This window comes from Oreochromis niloticus, linkage group LG15, assembly GCF_001858045.2.
Source record: "Oreochromis niloticus isolate F11D_XX linkage group LG15, O_niloticus_UMD_NMBU, whole genome shotgun sequence".
Lineage (NCBI taxonomy): Eukaryota > Metazoa > Chordata > Actinopteri > Cichliformes > Cichlidae > Oreochromis > Oreochromis niloticus.
The window spans coordinates 9808262-9831985 of NC_031980.2; the positions used below are offsets into that span (position 1 = coordinate 9808262).

General features: G+C 41.4%; 1 protein-coding gene across 2 annotated transcripts; it reads left to right on the top strand.

Moving 5' to 3' along the window:
• Positions 1–268: 268 nt before the first annotated feature.
• Positions 269–23264, top strand: rps6kc1 (ribosomal protein S6 kinase polypeptide 1). Of its 2 annotated transcripts, XM_003449907.5 has the most exons (16): positions 271–481; positions 1818–1853; positions 2876–2996; positions 4436–4551; positions 4629–4722; positions 4835–4888; positions 5354–5776; positions 6100–6224; positions 6441–6539; positions 8226–8273; positions 8803–8935; positions 10778–12415; positions 13508–13597; positions 19041–19123; positions 20855–20950; positions 21754–23264. In XM_003449907.5, the coding sequence occupies exons 1-16, from the start codon at positions 380–382 to the stop codon at positions 21853–21855; spliced, it is 3360 nt and encodes a 1119-aa protein (XP_003449955.2). In that variant the 5' UTR covers positions 271–379; the 3' UTR covers positions 21856–23264. The 2 variants fall into 2 exon arrangements, with proteins under 2 accessions (XP_005454781.1, XP_003449955.2); XM_005454724.4 differs by lacking the exons at positions 20855–20950; positions 21754–23264 and adding an exon at positions 19369–19825 and having other exon boundaries at positions 269–481.
• The last annotated feature ends 460 nt before the right edge of the window (positions 23265–23724 follow it).

Sequence of the window (23724 nt, forward strand, 5' to 3'; positions counted from 1 at the left end):
CAAATGTTGGTTGTTAAGATTAACAGTTAATTACAGATCAAGTGTACATGACATAATATGCTTCCCATGTTGCACAAAAAATGACTTTCTGTTTGGTGATTCTATTGATTTAAATTGATTGATTGATTGATTTAAATTCTATTGATTTAATGTCTAATTGTTAATTTCTGTGTTTAAAACAAATCTGATCACTCACGTAATTAAGAAATGCACCGGTAGCAAATTGAACTGCCATTCCCGTAGACAAAGATTACAGTTCAGTTGCTTTCCTAAAGGGGGCGCTCTGATTTATTTGCCTACATGTTACTGACTGTGCAGTCAGAGAATGAATGTGTACGGCTAACCGGCTGGTAGCTTCGGCAATGTTGTCAATATCAGAATGATATCGCAGCGAGACAGAGGAGAACTTGCTCGGTTTTATACTGTTACAGATCCCAAGAAGCACCAGAAAGGCTACACTGTGTACAAAGTCACTGCAAGGGTAAGTAAATAGACGATGAGCACTGGGAAGGCTAGGCTAATGCTAGGTGTCAATAGCTAGCAGTGTTAGCCAAGCTGTTATGATTATAAAGGGACCCAAATAAAAACGTTAGGTTAACCGGGTGGCGGTGAATTAAAAGTGGCGACAGCTTTTGAGAACATATGTGTAGCTAATGGGCACATTCATACCCTCTCTTGTTTCAAAATACATGCTTTCTATTTGCTAACTTACACTATCGATTTGAGGCGAATTGAATGTGACCCAGAGTTAACCCGGGTGTTAATGGTTTGATGCTAAGCAACTAAGTTAATGTTATATATAGTGTTGTGATACACAGATAATCAGGAGGTGGCAACTCGTTCTTTTTTTCGCTACATTTTCAGCTAATAAAACTATTTAACACTTCTGTGTTAAAATGGATGTTAAAGATGAAGTACTTTATGATCCGCATGTTGAGCATAATCAAAACACAATACGTGTGTACGAATGAGGAGGCGGCGAGTGTAACAGTGAAGCTGCAAGGTGCAGAGTTCGTAAAGGTGGATGAGTTTAAATACCTGGGGTCAACCATCTAAGCATCTGAGTGCAGGCTGGGTGGAGTGGGTGGAGATGAGTGCCAGTGGAGATTTCTGACAGGAGGACAGCAGTAAAAGTCAAAGGGAAGGTTTAGAAAGTTGGAGGTTTGGTTTGGAGACTGTGGAATTGGCAAAAAGAGAGAAGGCGGAACTGGAGGTGGCAGAGCTGACGATGTTAACATTTTCATTGGGAGTGACCAGGATGGACAAGATTAGAAATGATTATATCACGGGGACTGACTAGCTTGGTTTGTTTGGAGGCAAGGCTGAAATGGTTTGTACTTATGCAGAGAAAGGATAGTGGATATATTGGGCAAAGGGTGTTTAATTTGGAACTACCAGGCAGGAATAAAATAGGAAAACCACAGAAAAAATTAATGGATGTAGTGAACGAGGACATGCAGAGGGTTAGTGTGACAGGAGGATGCTAGGAATAGGGTGAGATGTGTAGAGCAGCGTGCCTACTGATGATTGAATTTATCTGATTATTAATCAGCACTTATGCGATCACATTGCTACATTCCCATTGTAAAAACTGGACTTGGGCAGGCTGAGTGTCTTTGTCTGACTGCTGTCCTTGTTATGACTCTGGGTGATGTCTCGTTCTAACACTCAAGACTTCCGTCACTGTACATAATGCCATCATTGTGACACTCAGAGCCTTGTCTCTGCTCATACTTGTGACAGCCCTGCAAGGAAGTTGTTCTAGCAAGAGACAGGGATCACTCACATGGATTTTCTCTTCTCCCTCTTTCACACAGATAATCTCCAGGAAGAACCCAGAGGATGTCCAAGAGGTAAGACATGCAGCTTTTTTTTTAATCCATTTTTTGAGTGGTCAATGCTTCTTTACCTTTGACAACTGAGAAATACCAAGACAGGGGGTTCTGTATTTCTCATCCACAAATAATGGCAAGGAGATATTTCAGTTTCAGATATTTAGTTTTACTCGTTTTGATTCATGAATTTCAGAATCTGGCTTTACGGCTTCTTTACACATTATATCTTGTAAACCAAAACTTAGCTCTTTTAACCAGAAATATTGTGAAATGTAGTTTACAAATAATTAGGCCTACACCTGGAAACTTCATATCTATTTATTGCACTATTTATTTTAATCTAAATGCTTACTATCTGTATATGCCTTGGTATGGACAGAAATCAACCGAAATTACTTATCAATTATTTTGCTCATTATACACGGTTTTACAGAGCATTTAACCAACCCTACTTGTCTGTGTTGTGCATGCATGCTGTCTTACATTTCAAACACACTGAGGAATGCAGTTTAGCCCACAACCAGTGCTAATGCAACAGGCATGATGTCAATTACTGTATGTGTTTCTAAGAGACAGAGAGATGTTTTGCCAGAAACACACATACCTCCATTACTGAGTAATCTTCCTGTTTGGAGGATGGCTGCTGGATGGTGTGGGGAAAAACTAGGCCAATCCCTAAAATTTCCGCACACCACAGTAGCATCTCAATATGTGGCCATTATGCTTTTCTTTATTCCACTAAATAACTGCTTCATTCTGGTTGTTGTGGCTTGTATTTTAAGTTTTGAAACACAAGATGACAGTGAAATGTGGACTACATTGATTTATGTTTTGGCCTAGTAGCAGTCACATAAGGTAAAAATCTCCGGAGTTTAAGGCTGTGGAGTACTCTGGTTGTTATGTTAGCTGTTTTTGAGTTTAACAAGATAGCAGTGATTTAATAGTCAACAAAATTGATAATCCATTTAATTAAAGGTAGATAGATCTTTAAACCTCAAATGATTGATTTATCCGTGTCTTGTGTGTCTGTCTTTCTGTAGATAACTGTGTGGAAGAGATACAGTGATTTCCGGAAACTCCATCAGAATCTCTGGCAGCTGCACAAGAATGCATGTGGCCAATCAGAGCTGTTTCCTCCCTTTGCTAAGGCCAAGGTCTTTGGTAAGAAGATGACTCTCTCTATTCCCCTGTGTCACACATTTGCCCTAAAATTATCCAGAGTGAAAGCTTGTCTTGATTGACAGAATTACTCCTCTACAGTTTTGTTCTTCTGTGAGATTTCTTTCGATCCTACAGTACCTCATCTTTGAGTTGTTGAGATTTTGAACAAGAAAAATGTGAATGTTAGACTTTGTAGTAGGGCTGCAACTAAAGATTATTTGTTAGTCAACTAATCTGCCAATTTTTCTTTGATTAGACAATCGGTCAATGATTATTTCAATAACTCTTATTTCCACTGTTACCCTGTTGTCTCGTCCCACAGCAAATTAAAATAATGACACAGGAAACAAAGGATTTTGAAAATAATCAAATGTGTTTAAACATTACTCAAGAGAACATCCGTGAGAATAAAAATGAAATAAATAAAAAATTAGGTAATACAAATTAAAGTGTTAATAGTGTTTTGGCAAAAAAAAAAGTTATGTGCAAATAGAAAACTAAAATGGCTTCTGTCCATAAGTTTAAATAAAGTTTTAAATTAAATCATAAAGATTTTTTTCCAGTCCAAATTAAAAAATTCCAAAGTTCACAGATGATTCAGTTCATGAATGCACAATTGCAGTGAAAATAGTCTGGACTGTTATCTTTAAGATGATGTCCCCAGCTGCTGATAATCATGCTGAGAATCCTCTCTGTCATGACTTCAGTCATTTGAGAGGCGCAAGAACCTCTTCTCAGGACAAACTCATCTATACGCCTTTGCTTAATACTAGGAAAGCTGAACAAAACAGAATTAGAAAAGACCGTTACTAATCAAAAATTTGGTTTTATTTAATAGTTTCTCAGATGGTGTAGTGATCAATGCCAATTACACTGTTTAATGCTGATATTAATGTGAGAAACAAACTAGGAGACAGCGTAGCTACTGCTGTTTAATGGTTTTCTATCGCATTTCACTTATTAGCCAACAAAACTGAAACAGTGTTCGCTTAGCAAGCATCATCCATGAGAAGTTTCCAACTGGTAAGCTAATATAAACATTACTGTACAAACATGAACACAAACAAGGCATTAACGCAATGCACTAACTTAACTGCTTAAAACTGACCCATTCAGAGTCGACCTCACAGCTCCAGGGTGCCGGTGTTGTGTCAAAAACTGATTTCCAGATTTTTCCATGTGTTTTTATATGTAATGTCTTTAGTGCATGGTTTTAGAACATGATGCGTTGAGAATAAAATGTCATAGACAAAAAACGTCATCAATTATATCGACGAATTGTTGCAGCCCTGCTTTGTAGAGATTGATTTGCCCACTTCAGATAGCTTGGTGTTATTATACTGTAAGCAGGCACTAGTTATAATAAATACAGTATAATCACTTGCTTAATGGAAGCATCACTTATGTATGTTTTTTGCATCCGTGTGTGCCTGTTGTAGGTCGTTTTGATGACTCGGTGATTGAGGAAAGAAGACAGTGCTCTGAGGATCTCCTGCAGTTCTCAGCTAATATCCCTGCTCTTTACAATAGCCAGCATATCCAAGATTTCTTCAAGGTATTCTAATACACATTGACAGAAACACAAAAATAATCGCAAAAAGACTTTTGACTGAAGTATTTTTTATTTTCCAGGGTGGTGAGGTCCACGACGGCTCAGAGCTCATTGGACCAGCGGAGCCCTTTTCTGAGTTCCTGGCTGACACTCTATCAGACTGTAGCTCTGATGGTAGGGTTGCACACAGAATGACTTTCCTGTTATTAGTCTTCCTTTCAGCTTAGGTGCTGATTAATAGGTGCTAATTCAAACTTGCTTTGCGATGTCTGGATGTGTTTTTCAGTTCAGAGAGATATCAGTGGGGCAGAAGATTTGACTCTCACATCAGAGTATGGAGGTATGTACAATAAACATGCGCACACTTTAAATATTTTGGGATGTATGTGGATCTAATAAATGGTGAGTGCAAAAAAGAGTCAAGAGGGTGGGCATGGGTGATTTGTGACAGAAGAGTGAAACTAAAGATTTACAAGATGGTAGTGACCAGAAGAGACATGATTAGAAATGAGTACTTGAGAGGAACAGCTGAGATGGTTTGAACATGTGCAGAGAAGGAATAGTGGAAATTTTGGACGATCAATATAGGGCTGCCAGGCAGGAGGAAAACAGGAAGACCACAAAGAGGGTTGGATGTAGTGAAGAAGGACATACAGAGGAGGATACTAGGGATGGGGTGAGATTGAGACAGGTGATCTACTGTGGCGACCCCTAAAGAGAGGGAGATGATGATGATGATGTAGTTTTGTTAAAGGTTTATGTTTGTAGCTGTCCGTTATGACCGCGGGATTCCTGTTATTCCTAGGCCCATCCAGTGACAGCGACTTGACCTCCCTTGCGGTGGACACAGACTCTTTGGCTGAGTTGGATGATGGCATGGCCTCAGGTCACACCTCCCCAAACCAGCCACAAGGGGGAGCCACCAACATTAGCAGCAGCTGCAGCCCTCGCTTGCCCTCCCTGCATGTACGTCGCACTCCATCACCTGCCCCGGTCCCTGCCTCCTCAGCCCCTAACCCAGAGGTCAGCTGGCCAGGTCGAGCACCGCTCTTCCCCAGCAGTCTGAAAAAATCCACTGGCGGCAACCTTAAGGACGTCAGTTCAGACTACTTGGACAAAGCCAGTGAGCTCATTTGTTTTGCTGTCCAAAAGGAGAAGGAACAGGACTACCAGGCAGCTTTTTCATACTATCGCAGTGGAGTTGACTTGCTGCTGCAAGGCGTGCAAGGTTAGTTTGACCAAGAGCTCAGTAACTTTTCTATATGGTCTCATGGTAGTTTTAAGTTGAGTGACACTTGGGCTCAGGAACTTACCTAGAAAGCTTGCTTCGATGTTGTAGACTGGCAGTTGTTGAAATGCAGAAACAGTATTGTGTTTAATTCAGTTTGTTAAAATTTCACTATAAATGTACCTTAAAAAGGATCTATTAAGCATAAATGCATCATTTTTACTTTGTAAGCCATTTAAATTCTATGCTTTTAACTATAGACTCCACTCTATTCCATCTGCTTTGTTTAAAAAAAAATATTAATTACATTTTTTTTTCTTTAGGTGAGCCAAGTGCCACACGGCGAGAGGCCGTGAAAAAGAAGACTGCCGAATATCTGATGCGTGCAGAGCAAATATCTAGTCAGTATCTGAGAAGCAACATGGGTCAAGGGTCAACACAAACAGTGGTGAGTGGGAGTGAAATGCTGGTTCATAGGCTTTCTGTATTGTATTACACAAATGTTCTTTATATGCATGCATCTACCAGGTTCGTCACACGCACTGCAGTGAAAACATAAGTTTGAGAATGAATTGATTAAATGATTAAAGGAAAGAAGATTATCTTTTTGAATGAATGATTTAATTGCATATATATGAAACACTGAAAGGTTTTTCTTTTCAAGGCTTTTGGGGTACAGTGCTGCTCTTCTTTGAACAGAGGAGGGCAGCAGAGTCCATCTGAGGAGCTGAGAGCTTACAGGGTGTTAGGGGTCATAGATAAGGTATGCTTTCAATTTACAAGAGTTGCATCCTCCAAGCAGACTGTATGACTTCATTTAAGTGTTGTTTCATTCACCCAATCACCAGTTTGCCTTTTTTCTACCAAGTAAATCTTTAATGAAAACACATTTCATTTCATGTGATTTAATAGCAGAATTCTCACAAAATAATTACACTCAGGGCTAGCAGACATTCGTTAATTTAATGATGACTTCGACCCAGAATATGGATGTTATCCAACTCCAGAAATTCTCTTCCTTGTGTGTCCTTTACTTCTTTGACCATCTCTTTTATCAGGGGTAATAAAACGCAGTAGATTTACTGGATGTATGGTAAGGGCTGAGTGTGTGTATGTTTAGCGTCAGTTATGACTACCACAAGGTCAGTTTGGGTTGCTGGTCCTCTCAACCAGCTGCCGGCGAAGCAACTTCTCCACTCAGCCATGAAATGACTTGGCAAGCAGCTCAGAGAGCGACACACAACACTGAATCAATGATGCTCATCCTACACACTCACTCACACACACGCACGCACACACAACAACAAACCCTAAGGAAAACGTTGACACAATACCAACATGTATAACTCGACTGAGGTGCACTCAAAATACACAACATGTCAGAAGTCTTTGAGGCATTAAAACAAAAAAAACTCAATCAAAGATGAAGTTATCCAGCAGTGGTGTTTTCTTTCCTCTTATCCATTTCCACCCCCTCCTCCTTCCTCCTTTTACTTTAAATGGGGACAGCGGGGACAGATGGAGAGAGGTCCTCACCCTGCTGCCCCCACCAGCACTGCCTCACCCACCCCTCCTATCTATCTCCCCCCTTCCCTGATGTTTGTTTCTTAATTATATTAGCACCCTGGCTAGCACCGCCACTCTGTTTACTCACTGCTCCATTCATATCCATTTAGCCTGCACCTGTTTGGTCCCAGTCAGGGTCACATGGAGAGAACGCACTCTCAAAACATACACATGCACTACACACACACACACTGGGTCGTACACATATGCTCAAGCTCTCCCCTGAGACAGGGAGGGAGTAAACGAGCGATGGAGATGTCAGAGAGGAATGAGGGAGAAGGGAGAAAATGAAGATCTCAGAAAGGAAAAAGGGGGAAGGAGTTAAAAAGAACAGGGAAATGAAAGGGGGGGGGGGATTTGCTTTCCCTTTCTGTTGACATCTGACAGTTTAGTGATGACACTGCTAGTAATTACTGCCTCTGTCATGACAAATTGCGTAGCTCTGTGGTGACATTTTTTTAGACAACACATGTTCTCTAAAATTGATGCTCAGTCTTGTATATAAACAGAGTTATAAATGACTCTCACTTTGTTCTGAGTGTCTTTTAAGGACTGAGGAATGGCCAGATTTGCTAGAATATTTCCAAGAATATTTAGCTCTTTTATTATCCTTTAAAGCTCTGGTGATTCTTGTTTTTCTGTATAATATCGCTGAGACTACAGTTTGGTCAGGACAACAGGATCTGACATAGTAGTGTCAATTTAGTGTAATTTAGGGGCCTGCATTAATCTCTCGGTAAACCTTATGTGTGTCCTGACCCGGTCATTTAAAAAAAAAAAAAAAAAAAAAAAAAAAACTGCTTTGGAGGACATAACCACTACATCATCTTAGTCTGCATGTGTCTCTTCATGTCCTGCAATTAATGGTACTCTTCTATCGCAGGTTCTTCTGGTCATGGACAAGAGAACACAAGAGACTTTCATCCTGAAAGTAAGTCTAGTGTGTGTGTGTGTGTGTGTGTGTGCGTGTTATGTTGTGGTGTGGGTTTTTTGCCCTGCATCCTCGTCGTCCTGACTGTAAGTGTGAAGTGTGCCAGAAGCCCCTGTGTGTGACTGGTGTAATTGATTCTAATGGGCCTGTCCCTGTCAGCTCCTCTGCTCTCAGGTGTGAGACGTGTGCCAGATGCCAACGCACCGCGCAGGCATAAATGACTACACACACGCGTGCGCACACATGCATGCATGCATACACACTCTCACACCCAATGTGAACTTTACATGTAGCGCTGATAGATTTGTGCAGCTCTTGTGCAGTATGTAGCTTGATGAATCCAGTGACTTTGGGTTGCCACAGGGCATAACTAGCACTTGGTTAATGGGAAGTTTCTCCTTTGCCACATTTTTTTTTTCCTCCTAGTCATGCACACTCTTTTCTTATCTTCTACTTAAATGCTTGTTATTTGAATCAGTGCATATGTTCCCTTTAATGACTCACCTCTCATCTTTTTTTTTTATTGCAGGGTTTGAGGAAAAGCAGTGACTGTGGGCGGACGAAGACGAACGTCATGCCTCACTCTGTGCCCCACATGGTGCAGCTGAGAAAGTTTGTTGTCTCCGAAGACACAGTTTTTCTTCTGCTGCAGTATGCCGAAGGTAAGGGACACATTTCAGTCTCATCTGTTTTCATCTTCCCTCATTTGTCTTCTTTACCTCCACCTCTCTTTTCCCCTCCTTCTCCTGACTCTCCGGTCTCCTGCCCCTCTCTGTGCCCTTGTTCCAGACAGATGTTTGATAGAGATGGGTGTGTGTCACAGGTCATTATTCTGAATACCAGGTGGCGCCATGCTTCATTAGCTATGCCAACACCTGGGCATCCTTACATCCCACTCACTCTAGGATATGTGTGTAGACTGTGTGCGTGGGTGAGTGCATACTATGAATGGCAGCCATATTTTTTAACGCCCTGTAACCTATCCAATCTGGTGTACGCCATAACCATCCTGCGCTAATATTAGTGGACAGTATTGAATTTCATATGGGGATGTTCAGCAGGATTTGATAAAGCCAATCAGAAACCGTTTCACTCATTATGATCCACTTCTGTTACACGGAAAAATCCCGTAGTAGTCCTGCTTTTATAGTATTCAGTTTTTTTCTACCATGGAGGTAGTTGATAGGCTGAATAAGGATAGACAGGCAGACGGAAAGAGGCAGTGACCTGAGTGACATTGGACAAAACAACATGTGGATGGTTTTACTTTCTAAGCCATCGAGCTGCCCTGCTATCATTATCATCACTGTGAACTTCGTATTCATTCTAATTGCACACAGCAGATGCTAGCTCCCAATTACTTACACTACAGCTGCGTGTGATACGTATGTGAGTATGTCTGTGTGTATGCAGCCACTTTTTTTTGATGTAGTGTTTTCAGATTCAGAAAAGTGAGATGCACATCTGAAAAATGGTGTCAAAAAAATGGGGATTTCTACCTGCATAGAAATCCTCAAACTCATCTGTGTGCCAATACTTTGTTGTACTTAAGTCAGTTATTAATTAAGTAGTTAACAAGTACCAGTAAATTTTAAGTGAAGAATGGAAGAAGAATGTAGAGGCGCAGAATCAAAGGTGTTTCACATCCAATGTGAAATTTGATGCAAAGGTTAGCTTAGTCACCTGACCTCTCCACATAGACGATCTGTAATGTGTTCTCTAGAGCAGTGGCCCCCTGTTTTATCATGGACTAGAGGGATGCAGCTTGTAATGTAAATATAACTATTGCACTTTATATTATGCACTGTCAATAATTATTACATGATTATCACATCAATACCAACTCGCCATAATGAAGAATCAGTGGGAGCCCAGAGCTTGTTTCATGGCTTCATTAGCTATCTGGGCAGTATTATACAGAGTAGATGTGGAGCGTGTGAATCACCTGCTGCGAAAGTTGCACCTGAAGCCGCAATTTAAATGGGATTCTTGACATTTTCTTTTAAATGCAGTTTTCTTTCCATTGTCCCCAGCTTTTTGTGAGGGTTAGCTTTCAGAGTTACTGATGCATGGGGGGGGGGAACAGAACTAAGTTAAGTGCAGGAGTGAAGTCCAACTCGAAAGTGGCATTGTTTTGAAAAGTAAAAATATCTAGAAAACTAATAAAAAATAAAATACATACAATTTTAAACAATTTTCTTCTTTCTTTGCGGCCTGGTAGCGGTCCTCAGCCCAGTGGTTGGGGACCTCTGGTCTACAGGAAGATAAGCTGTTATTGTTAACACTGGAGCAGAAACGTTTTAGATAAAGAAAACTGTTTCCTAGGAACAAGATTATGTGTTCATGATAATAGTCACAAAGAAAAACAGGAAAGTGATCATCTAGCTAATATTGGCTTATTTTTTTCTGTCTGCTCCCTAAGTTCTACTTCTGATACCTCTGGTTTTCCCCATATTGTGCACTGTTTTCTTTTTAATTCATTTTTAATGCTCTGCTTCTTTCAGGTGGGAAACTGTGGTCTCACATTGGAAAGTACATGCATAACTCCAGCCCAGAGGACAGCTTTGACATCCCTTTCATCCAGAAGAGCCACACAGCCGCGGTGCGCTCTCCTCAACATACCATGCCACAGCTGGATGTAGATTCAGCCAGCTGTGGTTCGGTGCCTGTTGCTGATTCAGAGTCTGTCTCTGGGCTACAGAAGGAACCCGAGAGCCTCTTTTCTCCTCTTAAAAGCGTTCTTCCTCCCAGGCTTGTGGAGCAAACTGACTCTGGAGCCACTTCTGAAGAAGAGTGCACCAACAGCTATTTGACCCTTTGCAATGAGTATGAACAGGAGAAGGTAGAACCGGATGCACTGCAGGAGGAGGAAGAGAAGAGCGAGCAGGAAATGCTGTCATTAGAGGTACCTAATGCAACGACCACCACATCATCACGTAGCCGCTCACTTCTCAGCAATGAAAGCCTTTCTTCACCAATCAGTTCTCAGGAGCTTGGCTTCTTCAGTGAGTTGTCTGATAAAAGCGGTAATGCCCAAGACAGCGATCAAAACCGTGGGGAGGGACAGGATCACAATGAAGTCTTTAGTCCTTTACGTTCCCCCACTGTGCCTCTGTCTTTGGATGAGTCCAAGAACACGCCAATGGAGTTTTTTCGTATCGATAGCAAAGACAGTGCAAGCGAGGTGATGTGCCTTGAACTAGGAGAGCAGCGTCCCTCTCATAAACAAGTCCCTTTCTTTTCTACGTCCGACCTGGACTCAGGTGTAACTGAGGATCTTCCAGAGCTGGCTCAGGAGGTCAAAGGTCCTGGGTTGGATCTTTGGGGGTTGGACTGTAGTGATAAAGCCTCCAATGAGTCAGTGCCAGTGATCTCATTTAAAGAAGCAGTAGTGGAGGATGAGGGGCATCCACCAGATCTTTTGGTGAACCTCCCTGTAGTGAGCGGGACTGCAGACTCTTTACAGGAGGAATTGGAGACTTCAGGAGTGTGTCTGGGCCTCGAAGTCACGGCCTCTCCTCAAAAGTTCATCCAGCCTGATGTCCTACAGCTTCATACTCAGCCTGAGGAAGAGGAGGAACAGCCACTGGAGCAGGACCTTTCATCTTTATGTACAGCGTCTGCAACTTGTGACACAAGTGTTGCATCTCCATCTCCATTCAACTCGCTTTTGGATGACTACAGTCTGGCATTGGGACAAGAGGCTTCTGACAAAATGTTTATCCACCCTGAACGCCAAAATAATGACCTCCCTCTTGACACAGGCATTCCAGACACTGACTCTCATAGTGAGAAACTAGAGCCCAGTGCAAGAGTAAACACAGACTTGGTTCCAAACAGCACAGGCTCTGACACGGCCACAAATGGCACAGAGGCCTGTGGAGCGGTTGAGAATTTATTAGGACTTGATGACGAATCATCAAGAGTTATTAGTAATACAGGTGGTAGCGAATTTGATAAAGAAGTATCCCGGCTGTTTGCCGAGCTGGACAAGCTGTCGTTGGCTGCTTCCCAAGCTCGTATCCCGGAGGAGTTTGTACGATGCTGGGCAGTAGAGATGGTGACAGCCTTGGATTCTCTGCACCAAGAAGGGATCATCTGCCGGGACCTAAATCCCAATAACATCCTGCTTGACCACCAAGGTTAGACTTTTTTTTTTTTCGTTCATACCCTTTTAATTGTGTTAAGGGTTTTGTTTTTATTCTGTTGGGCATTTATAAGTCCTGAAAAATCTGGGGAATAAGATCAAAATTAATATTTAGTTATGTCTGATAAGGAAAGAAAGAAGAATATGCAGTTTAATGACAGAATGTTAATATTTAGTCTGGTTTACCAAACTGGTCCAACCTTGGTAACAGCTACCCCAAGTCATCATTCCTGTCACTTTTTGGTGAATTACTGGGTACATGGTAACATGTATGTTAAGGACTTTTATACATGAAACAATAAAATGCACTAATACAAGAAACCAGTGAAGCAATTTAAACCTTTAACAGTTAATATGAAAATTAAATGCGCACTTGATTAATCTAATCTTGATTAAATCTACCAGAAGCTGGACAAAACCAGGTTTAAAAAGAGATAAATAAATCACCATGAAGCAGCTACTGTATATAACAGTTGTTATCTTTAATTTGCCCTTTTTTCCCCTCCCAAACTGGATAACTTGCATTGTAAAGATACAGTCCACAGCCTTCATCAGTCAGCCGTGATCTAATCTGTTTAGCAGAATGAAGTCTCTCTGAGAAGCGAAAGCGTTGTTTTACCATGAGGTCACAGATTCCCCCTCAACTTCTTCTTTTGTCGTCCTACAATCATCTCTCTCCACCTCGTTATCAACAAGCATCTAATTAGCTGAGTGGCTGTTTTCGTCTCCCTGGTGGTAATTATTGTTCTAAAGGGCCCATCAACGGCCTAGTGTGGTGCATCAGTCTGGCTAGCCCAGGCTAATGGCCACGGCTACCTAATGACACCATTAGTTCTAATGATAGCGTTAACGGGTACCCGCTAAACAGGAGTAATCGCTGGGGCTGTGTGCTTGAAAAGTTCACAGAGGGATGTAGAGCGGCAGAAAGGAATGGAGGAAGGAAGTGCTTTAAATGTGGGGTGAACAATTTGAAAAGTTGAGTGTCTGGGTGACACTTGACTGTGTGGGTTTGATGAGAGGCAGAGCAACAGATTGATGTTTAACAGACTCCAAGCTGAACGCTTTCTGTCTTTTCTTCTCATCTTAGGTCACGTTCAGCTTACCTACTTCTGCAGCTGGAGTGATGTGGAGGAATCCTGTGACAAAGAGGCCATTGCCAATATGTACTGTGCACCAGGTGAGACATATGCAAAGATTTCAGTACATTTTTCTATTGATTTCTTTAGTTTTATCATTTAGTGGGTATATTTGCAGTTAATTATATGCTCACTTTTGTTAATTCGCACCACCATAATACATTTTTATATAAACTAATGAAATATGAAGCATTGAAAAACTAACAAAATAAAATAAATGTGCATAAATCTTTTATGGGTTTAAAAATACTTCCTATACATTTTATTTACCTTTCTAATTGGTCAGTATATTAAGGATAAATAAGAAACACCATTCATTTTTAACTCTTCCTCTACAAATGTGAGTTGCTGAATCTCGTTGTAGTTGTTCTGATGTCCTGTAGAGTGCGCTGTTGTGCAGCAGTCAACTGTATTACAGGCCCGGTCGGCTTGTGGCAGCTCTGGCATGCTGTTTAAAAGCTGCCTAAAACAAACTGGTGCTAGACTACAGCACGGAGTCCCTACTTAGCACTTCAGCGTGCGTGGTTGGGCATTTGTACATGTATGTGTGCTGTCTAATGTATTGGTTCTTTAAGCAGGTGGCTTCACACTAAGGCTGTCGGGCAGAGTGTGCGTGATGTGTTTAATCTTCTCAAAATGTTTTAGCGGCTAGTTGAAAACACTGGATGCATTCTGAGACACGCACAATGACCCTCACACCCATTCACTCTCCCACACACTTATATTTAGCTATTCTTTCATATTCATCCTCTCGCTCAAGTCAGGAAGGTCACTTCAGATTTAAATCCTCCTTTTGTCTAGAACGTACAGTGTCTCACTTTTGTAATAAATCTGAAAGCAACAAATGCTCTCTTTAATATCCAAAGTGTTCATTTTTATTCCCTTGGCAGCAGCTTGTTTAACAGCTTACTAATAGAAGTGCATACATTTTGAGACGTGTTGTGAGTGATGTGGAAGCTAGCTTAAACTCTTAAATGGTGAGCAAAGACATCCCACATGTTTATTTATTTTTCTTCAGTTATTGTAAGCAGTGGTCATTTTTACACTAGTCTCAAATGCGTGGTTGATGACTACACTGTAATATGCGGATGATGCTTATCCAGTAAATTTAGCCTCATTAAAAGATAGAAGTATTTTACGCAAGCTTTTTAAGCTCTATCCTCATGTATCATATTTGGTCAGAACCATAAATATATTTAATTTAAAATGACATAAAAATGTGTCAATTAAACCAAAATTGACAGTTTTTAGTTTAATGACAGTCACAGGTATAACCCATCCTTGAGAGTGTCTGTCAATGGTAAGAGGAGCAGGAGACGGCAACATAATGACACCTTTACTTTATGTAAACCAACTGCAGTTCCCCCTGAAACAATAATGTGTTTGGCTCACATTAGTGTAATTCATGCCGTAGCATCAAAAACATTTTATGACAAAATGTGACCGGGAAGAAACTGTGACATGCTTTTGATAAAGGGCTGTGCCTGTGAACTGAGCTGAAACTGAACCCAACTCGGCCTAAGTGTGAAGGGTCTAGTTAGTCAAACAAGTTGATCCCATGTGAATTTGAGGATGTAATGCATTTTAGCTGCCAACAGGGGGTGTGTTACGCTGCTGTTAAATGAAAAGACCGCTTCGACATATATCGACTGTCCTACTCAAACGCTGGCAACTTTCTCTCTCTTTCTAGTGTCTCGTTCTGCCTCTTTATTTAAAATTCATCCATAAACACACATTAAAATGTAGAAGCTGTCACACACTTTGTTTATGTATTTATGTCACACCAGAAGACTTCTACATCATGAACATGCATATGTCTTTAGATGTATGTGAACACAGTTACGTACGTGTGTGTGTGTGTGTGTGTGTGTGTGTGTGTGTGTGTGTGTGTGTGTGTCTCCTGCCCTTGTTATGCATTGCTGTTTATCCAGACAGGGTCAACTCATGCAATGGCTTCATTGCTGATGACAGATTTATGACTGTTTGCCAGAAAGCTAGCAGGGGGCCTGCTGTGACTGTGTGTGTGTGTGCGTATGTCAGAAGGAGAGAAACATGTTTTTAAATAACACATATTCACACCCAAAAAAACACAGGAGTGTTCTTGGAAAATGCATCGGCAGCAGGGCATGAATCCGTTTGTCCAGCACTTCTGCTTATTTATTTTCTCACCATTTTTTTCATTACTGATAAACATCAGATGGCTAATATTTTGTTCCTGGTAAGAAAAAAAAAAAAAACCCAAAAAACGCCTTTGCGCGAACACGACCTAATTTGAGCAGAAATGGGAATTGTTTATTGTTCTGCCGAGAAGGAAGCACAGCCAAAACCGATTGTCTTCGATTTCTAAGAAAAGGGAAATTAAATATTCTTCCTCTCTGAGGTGACAAGGCAGTTCCTGAGGATACGATCATCATAACCACTGTTTGTTTTATTGTTTTTGTTTTTGTTTTTTTAAAATCCTTTTACCTGCTCAGCCACGCCTGATCTGATTGAAGTTACAGTTTAGTTCTCCTTTTGACACCGAGCCATCATCTCATTATTTTTTGAAAGGTTATACAAAGAAGAACATGTACCCTGAAGCCTTAAAGTACTTCTGCTTTACATTTCAGTGTGTTTACTCTGCTTGTAAATATGCCAGGAATCTTGATGTGGACAGGAACTCTGAGCTACATTAAGGCAACTGCAAATTTATCGACCAGTCACCTCTAGATTATATCATGAATTACCTTATCTTGGTATGTCACTCTAACAAGTCAGATGAAAGACCAGATTCTGAGTGACACTGTCATTAGTCCAGTTCACACATTTTTTATGTGTGTCAAATAATTCAGCTGCTAATGTTTCCCCAGGCTGGGAGGCTATACATATACATGCAGATGGGAAAAAATTTCACCCCCTACCCCCCTAGAGTGGAGGTGATCTGGTGTATTTGTTATGATATGGGGTCATTTTACTGGCAACATTTGAGTCATCTTGTCTAATTAGAAGAAACCTTCACTACAAATCAATTCAGAGTTGTTTGTACTTCACAGCTACTGGTTCCAAATGTTGGACAGGGCTTTGGACCCATGTCATCATAAAATTAAGGGTCAGATTTACTAAATGGCACAGTCAGTTCATTTCAATATCAAGCGCAAAAAATAAGACATCCTTTTTTTTCAATGTTAAATGAATTAATGGTAGTCGCAAACGTCAGTAGATCAGTTTGTGCGCTCGATACCTTGAGAAAGGAACTCCCAGAAAGACATCCTAAGGTTTGTTTGCTTGTTAGTCAGATTAGTTAAAGAGTTAAAGACATGAAAGGATTTTATCTGCTTGGCCCAACTTACAAGTGATTAGGAGTTTTCAATTAGTTTATCATTGCGATTGCAGGCAAAACTGGACACTGGTCAAAAGTTGACAAGTGTGTGTATATTTGTAGATGTTCATGTTGATCTAAAGTTCTTTCTTAATCCAGAGATTCCATTCATGCATGGTGTAGAGTCTTGGCTTTTTTCTTTTCTTTAGTTTAAGTTTATTCACAGTCTCTTTGTGGTTTCATCGTATCTTTTTATATTAGAATCTTTTTATACAAATGTATTTATACCTTGTATGTCTTGTGTAAATCTCTTTGTTTTAAATTGTCGAGAGATCCTTTGCACACAATGCTCGCCTTGCCTTGCCTTGGAACAGCAAACATCAATCCTTCCTTACTTCCTACCTGCATATACTTGACTTCCTCTTTTGGTAATGACTGTCGGTTAAGTTTTTAGGGAAGTCAGACCGAGAGGAGAAGAGAGAAAGTTCCTTATGGCCCCCAGGAGGGAGGAGATGAAGTGTGATTAAGATACAAAGTAGGAGGGAACTTCATTGTTGAGGGGAAAGGGAAGAAGAAGAGGCCACGAGGTGAACACACTGTATTGTTGTCGCGTTGGAGCCGAACTTGTCTGTATCCCTTTGTTGTCTTAGAATTCTCGTGTGTTTTTTTTTTTCCTTCTTTGAACTGTTGAAGAAATACAATGCAAAGTTAGTTTAAGTATACTCAGTGTGGAAAATGTGCACATTGTGTAGCACACTGTAACACTGGGCTTTGCACGACCCATGGCCTGTGGATGCAGTTAATTCTCCCATCCTCTCCTCTCTTTCTGCATCTCCCTTTCTCCTGCCTCGCTCTGACAGAGCGGTAAGTGTAGCCAGCTCCACTGTACTCTCCCTGCAGCTCCTTAGACATTAATCCATTGTGATGACATCGACCTTGCTCTGAGACGTACGCGTGTGTGTGTGTGTGTGTGTCCAGTATTTTCCCTCCAGCTCATAACTACACAGGTATCACTGGTCCGTTCAATGACGATCTTCTCTCCTTGGCTGTCAAAACAGTAGTCCTGGGGAGCCCTGAAGACTGGTTGCTCAGTTGGCCGCGTGTGTGTGTGTGTGTGTGTTTGTGAGTATATGAAACATGCAAGTCGTATCATAGCCCTCTCTAACCTTGGCTGCAAGAGAGCTGCACAGTCCCCTGGAGTTCTCAGCAGCCTCCAGGAGACGAGGGGTCTTTGTCTAATATGCTCCTCCAGCTGAGGAGCCAGGTCCCTGGGCGCACACAGCCGTGACCCTGGGTCCCGGCCCAGTGGGCGACCAGACCCCCTCCCTCTGGACAGGAGAGGAGAGGGACACTAAGCGGCACAAGAGGCCATCTGGTACCCAATGGAGCTGCCGTACACGCTTGACTTTTGCAAACAAGTGTCAGTCTTGTTCTCTGTGTCTTAGTTAGACTTATGCTGCGGAGCCTGCCAGATGGGTTGTAAGTCAGAGTTATTTCTGTCAGGTTTTTGAACAAAATACATAATTTTGGGATGTAAGTAAAATAGGAAACTAGTTTCTGACACTTTACGGAGCAAAACAATACTTGAATGAAGAATTTTTTCTTCAAACAAGCTGATGTCATTAGTTTTAGCCCTGAGCTCAACTAAAGGAAAATGTGGGAGTAAAGAAAAATGAACAACATGTTTTACTATTTTTTTTCCTCAAGTGTTCCTGCTTTGTCTTTCTTGATTTGTGTGTGTGTGTATGTGCTGCCTGAGTGTCTGTGTGTTGCATGAGTGTGTGTGTTTGTGTTTGAGGTCAGGTCATGCAGATGGCGTGAAGTTGCAGCACAGACGGTTTCCTCAATTTAACTGCTTTTTATTATGCAAATCACCCTTTTATGAGACACACACTTTGTGTGTGAGTGTGGCCACGTTTTTGTGCTCATTTTGAATTGATTGCAACAATTCAGCAAAATATTAATCCAAGTTGTTACTCTGAAACGGTGGCACAAAAGCAAGATCCTTAAAGTTTATCGTAGGCTTAAGATCAACGACTCCACGTCTGTATGCTTGATCATATCCCGACTTCACATTTGTCACTAGTTTATTATTGCTACCTGGGTTCTTCTCCCACGCACAGATGATTTCTCTGCTTTTTAATTTATTGATCATTTCTGTCTCTCTCCTCTCGCTCTCGCTTCAGAGGTGGGAGGTATTGGTGAGGAGACGGCATCGTGTGATTGGTGGAGTTTGGGCGCCATCCTGTTTGAACTCCTGACAGGCATGGTGAGTCAAAAAGTACAAAAACTGTTTTGTTTTGTTTTGTTTTTTTATCTTTGTTGCGAAGGTGTTGTGGGATGTCTGTAGGTGTCTTGGCTTTCAACTCTCTCACACTCTTTATGGTCGTGCCAGGTTGTGTGTGATTCTGCGCGCGTGTCTGTATGTGTTTGAGTAGGTGGAGGTTGTTGTTTTGGTGTGTGCGTGTTTGTGTGAGGTGCGTCTTGGCTGCAGTCTCTTACTCTGGTTCTCAGGGAGTGCCAGGGGTGTCGGTGTGACTTTCTCCCCCAGCCTGAGCTCCATCTGCTGGGCCATGGGGTCAGCTCTCCCCGGGCCTCTTTGCTGGCTCCTAGAGCAGCGCTGGGCTTGGAGCACACCGACCTTAGATCGCCGTGGAAGGTGAAGACCAGGGCAGCTCTCAAGGTGCTGCAGCTCGGCTGGTCCAGGATCAGAGGGGACCATCTTTTAAGACCGGCTTGGGAGAAAGGGGAGAATCTCAGAGCCTTTTGTTTTGAAGATAACCGATACATTTATAGCTGTTATGCATGTACACAAACACATACTAATTATAACTTGCTGCTCTCTTGAAGGACAAATTCGCACACGGATGCAAGCGCAAACGCCCAGTGCAGGTGCAGAGCGTCCCTTCAATTTTTCATTGTCTATTAAATTTGAATAAATTCTAACTGATTGCCAGTGGGCACATTTTCATATCAGCCATCAGCGCTTCTTTTCAGTGGCTCAGACATGAGTCGGGGTGTTAGGTTAGGGCCATTGTGTTGGAACAATAAACAACTACTTACCTGGGTAAAAAAAAGAAAAAAATCCCAAAACAAATAAATAAACAAAAAGCAAACTGAGTGACACAGATGTCTCCTTTGATGATTATGTCTTGGTACAGTCCTGGCAAGCATACACTCACACAGGCACACATAGTGTCTCTTGATCCTTGCAGGATAAGATCTTGCCTGGAGCAGTCTTGACTGCGGCTAGGAACGCAGCCAGAACTCCTGCAGCACGTATCAGGAGAGAGAGAGAGAGAGCCAACCGACCTAACTGATGGAAAAAACACACAGGGTCCCCCCCACAATACAAACACACACAGTTTAAGGCTTTTGCTTGGTGCACACATTTTGTTCTAGCATTTCCAGCCTGTCAGTGAAGATGCACTGAGAAAAGTGCTTTTACAACAAGCAGCGATTACAGTCATTATTGTCAATTATTTCAACAATTGGGCTATATTCTGTGGTTAGGAAAGCATTTGGAGGTCTTACTGCTTACTTTTTCTCACTTGCAGGATTAGGTTTGTTTTATTTTCCTCTGAGTGAACTGACAATTTGACCTGATCAGGTTTTACCTCTCAAAACATAAAAAAATGTTTCGCATTTACCGGTGATGAGATGCTGTCCCTTCCAGGAAGCTTTCTCTGTGTAAGCGAAGAACAAACTAACCAAACACAATAATGTTTTTGTCATTCTTTCTTTTTCCTGTGATTTTCACTTCATGTGACACACACAGAGGGACGGCTCCAAGAAAGAGCAACAGTGCTGAAATCATTAGCTTGTTGCAGTTGGTGTGATCAGTGTTGTTTCAGGTGCTCTCGCTCTCTGATCTCCTCCCTATTTGTCCAGTCCTGGTGCTTTAACATTGACTTGTGCTCTGCGGGTGTCCGTATATTCTGTGTGTTTACATGATGGTTATCTACCTCTCTTCTTTCCACTCCTCCTTCCCTCTGCACAGTCTCTGCTGCGCTGCCATCCAGCAGGAATCGGTCGTCACACAGCGCTCAACATCCCCGAGTCTGTTTCGGATGAGGCCAGATCTCTGCTAGAGCAGGTGAGAGTCTAGTGTAATTACTACTAACTTAAATGCTGTACACAGAGTTAGGTTTCCCTCCTAAACAGATGTTGAGTAGGGCTTTCCCAGGAACAAAGGAAGAACAACTAATACTTTCTTATAGTAGTGGTAGTGGTTAGTATGCAACAAATACAGTGGAAGAAATGGGTTGACATTCACTGATGTTTTCCACCAGACATGTTAGTAATCTCTGAGAAGTGCAATGACACAACAGTGAAGTCTCCAAATATATTTTAAAAAAGCCAAGCCTCACTGTAACGTCATTAAATAATAAGGAATATACAGTATGCATTTGTCAGACAGATTATGGCAGATGAACATATACTACTGATGATGGACATGTCCTTAATAGCACCACTGGCACTCTAATATCTTAGAGCTAATTGCAAATCCTCAGAATTGGTAATCTTTGGATATATATTAATGTGATCAGCCTGGATTTTTCTCTGCTTAATGTAGCATAAAGCTAATGGTAATCCAGTGTGGCTGTGCCTACAAGGTGACAGCATATACAGACTGTATACTGTATTTATTGGATCTGCCTGATGTCTTGATTTAGGTATTTTTGGGTGCATCGTATGCAATTCAGTGCTTATACTTTTATAGGCTAGAGCTACAGCTAGTGGTAGTTTGAAACTGTCAGATGTACTGTTTTTTTAACTCAGTAGTTGAGAAAGGCTTTCAGAATAATGTGGTTTATTTGTGTCATTTAAATTATTAGTTTGTTTCATTAATGTTTTTTTGTTTTTTCTCTTCAATTTCTGTCTTGTGCTCCTGTGCAGCTGCTCCAGTACAACCCGACAGAGAGACTGGGGGCAGGTGTGGGAGGTGTGGACGATATCAAATCCCACCCCTTCTTTGCCACAGTGGAGTGGCCCCAATAGACTCACCGCATTGTGGAAAGCAGAGTCACTTGTCGTTAAAAAAAACTGGCTGTTCTCAGTTAACTTCCTTCTGACTGAACACACAAATACAAATACAGTAAACTGAACTTTGACCCCCTTTTTTTCCTCTCACTACAGCCACGCAGCCCCCATGTCTGAGTTTTGCCAAGTGGGAGTTTGCTCAGTGCTCATTTCTTTATCTCATTTACTGTGTAATGTTTGGTGCAGGGAACACTTAACACGTGTGGTGCAATAATTTATGCAGTAAGTGTTTGTACAGAGCGATGATCACTGCAACACTGTTGCATTTCCACTCTGCGCATAGTAGCTGTAAGCCAAAATGATCTAACTGAGAGTGAGAGGTGACATTTCTGTTCCCTCATTAACTACTGTAAGTTATTCAGTCACTTGAGTGAGCTTTCTTAAAGACCCATGTGCAATACGCTCGGTTTGTTTCCATAGACGACACTTACATCATTCCTCATGGAGCCCACTGAGATTAGCTGACATGAGGCTGTGTGTTGTATAATATCTGATTACCTACTTTTTTGTGCGTGCGTGTGTGTGTGTGTGTGTGTGTGTGTGTGAAATCCTTTTATTGAAGACCAGCCCAAGAACAGTAAATGTAAAATAGACTGACACTATGCAAGGCGAATGAACAAAATAGTTAAGTGATATGAGTTGAGTGGTACTGTTATATGGAGAATTTAGTTACCTTGAGATTAAATTATTTGATAGACTGTAACTCTGTAAGGGCCGGTTCGCTTGAGCCTCCTCCCTGTGTGGTCAGTAACGCTTTCAGTGAAGAATAAAAAAGGGTGAGGCGTGAGCTACACATTTAAAACCAGCCCTTTTGCAGAAGGTTGTTTTTATGATTATCAGAGAAAATTCTCTCTGTACTGTACAACACTGCATTTTGTGCATGTAGGATTAGGATATTTAATACTATAAAAAATATATATAAATAATGCGTATCATGTAAATATACATTTTTAAGGATCCTCTGATAAACAAAAGGACACCAGGTGTCAAAGTTGTGATTACGTTCAACCTGTCAGTCATTGTGTGCGTTTTGTGGTTGAGCAACACGTCTACTAACTTGCCGCAGATACATTAGCGCTGCCTACTTTGACAGGTTTACATTTTTATGGTCACATGCCATGTATCAGATATAATCATACAAGGCTTTATTAGAGCATTTTCGATACATTTAATACATTCGGATAATCACTCAGCTGTTAGATGCTGCACTCTGTTTTTGCAGTATTCATGCATCTATTAACCATTTTGATGAGACATAAACATAAATGTGACATGATTTTTTTTTTGTTTTTCTAGTGCTCACTCTTGTCTGTGGTCAGTGTCGTATCAGTGCACTCTGGAAAACAATAAACATACCTGGATGAGCACATGTACAGTAGTGATGCTTTGTGTGTTTGTGTGTGTACACCGTGATTAAGTGCAAGCAGCTGTGTGTGTATTTCGTTTGTTTTTTCCTGCTCTGAGGCTACAACCTGTCTTATCTGCTGGACGCATGATACTCCTAGAAAGCTGATGTCACGCCTGCTGAGTGTCATGTTGAGCGCAATATGAGACGGCACACAGACATGCCAACACACACACACACAGTATGGTAAATACCCAGCAGTCACTAATGCACAAGGGACCTTTTTTGGGTCCAGTTACTATTTTTCTGCCCTCTTTTTGCTTCTACCGTTATTTAAAACTGTCACTACAATTTTTCCAATAAAATTATTATCAGATTCTTTGTAAAGCGGGAGTGTACGTAGAGGTACACTGGGGACCGCAATGAGCAGTTTTCACAGTAAAAAGGCAAACTACTGAGGTTGCACCTGTGTGGAAATCAGG

Coding starts and splice junctions, on each gene's coding strand:
- rps6kc1 (XM_003449907.5), top strand. CDS start 380: ATGATATCGCAGCGAGACAGAGGAGAACTTGCTCGGTTTTATACTGTT. Junction 19,124..20,854: donor TTGAACTCCTGACAGGCATG/GTGAGTCAAAAA, acceptor CCCTCTGCACAG/TCTCTGCTGCGCTGCCATCC. Junction 20,951..21,753: donor CCAGATCTCTGCTAGAGCAG/GTGAGAGTCTAG, acceptor GCTCCTGTGCAG/CTGCTCCAGTACAACCCGAC.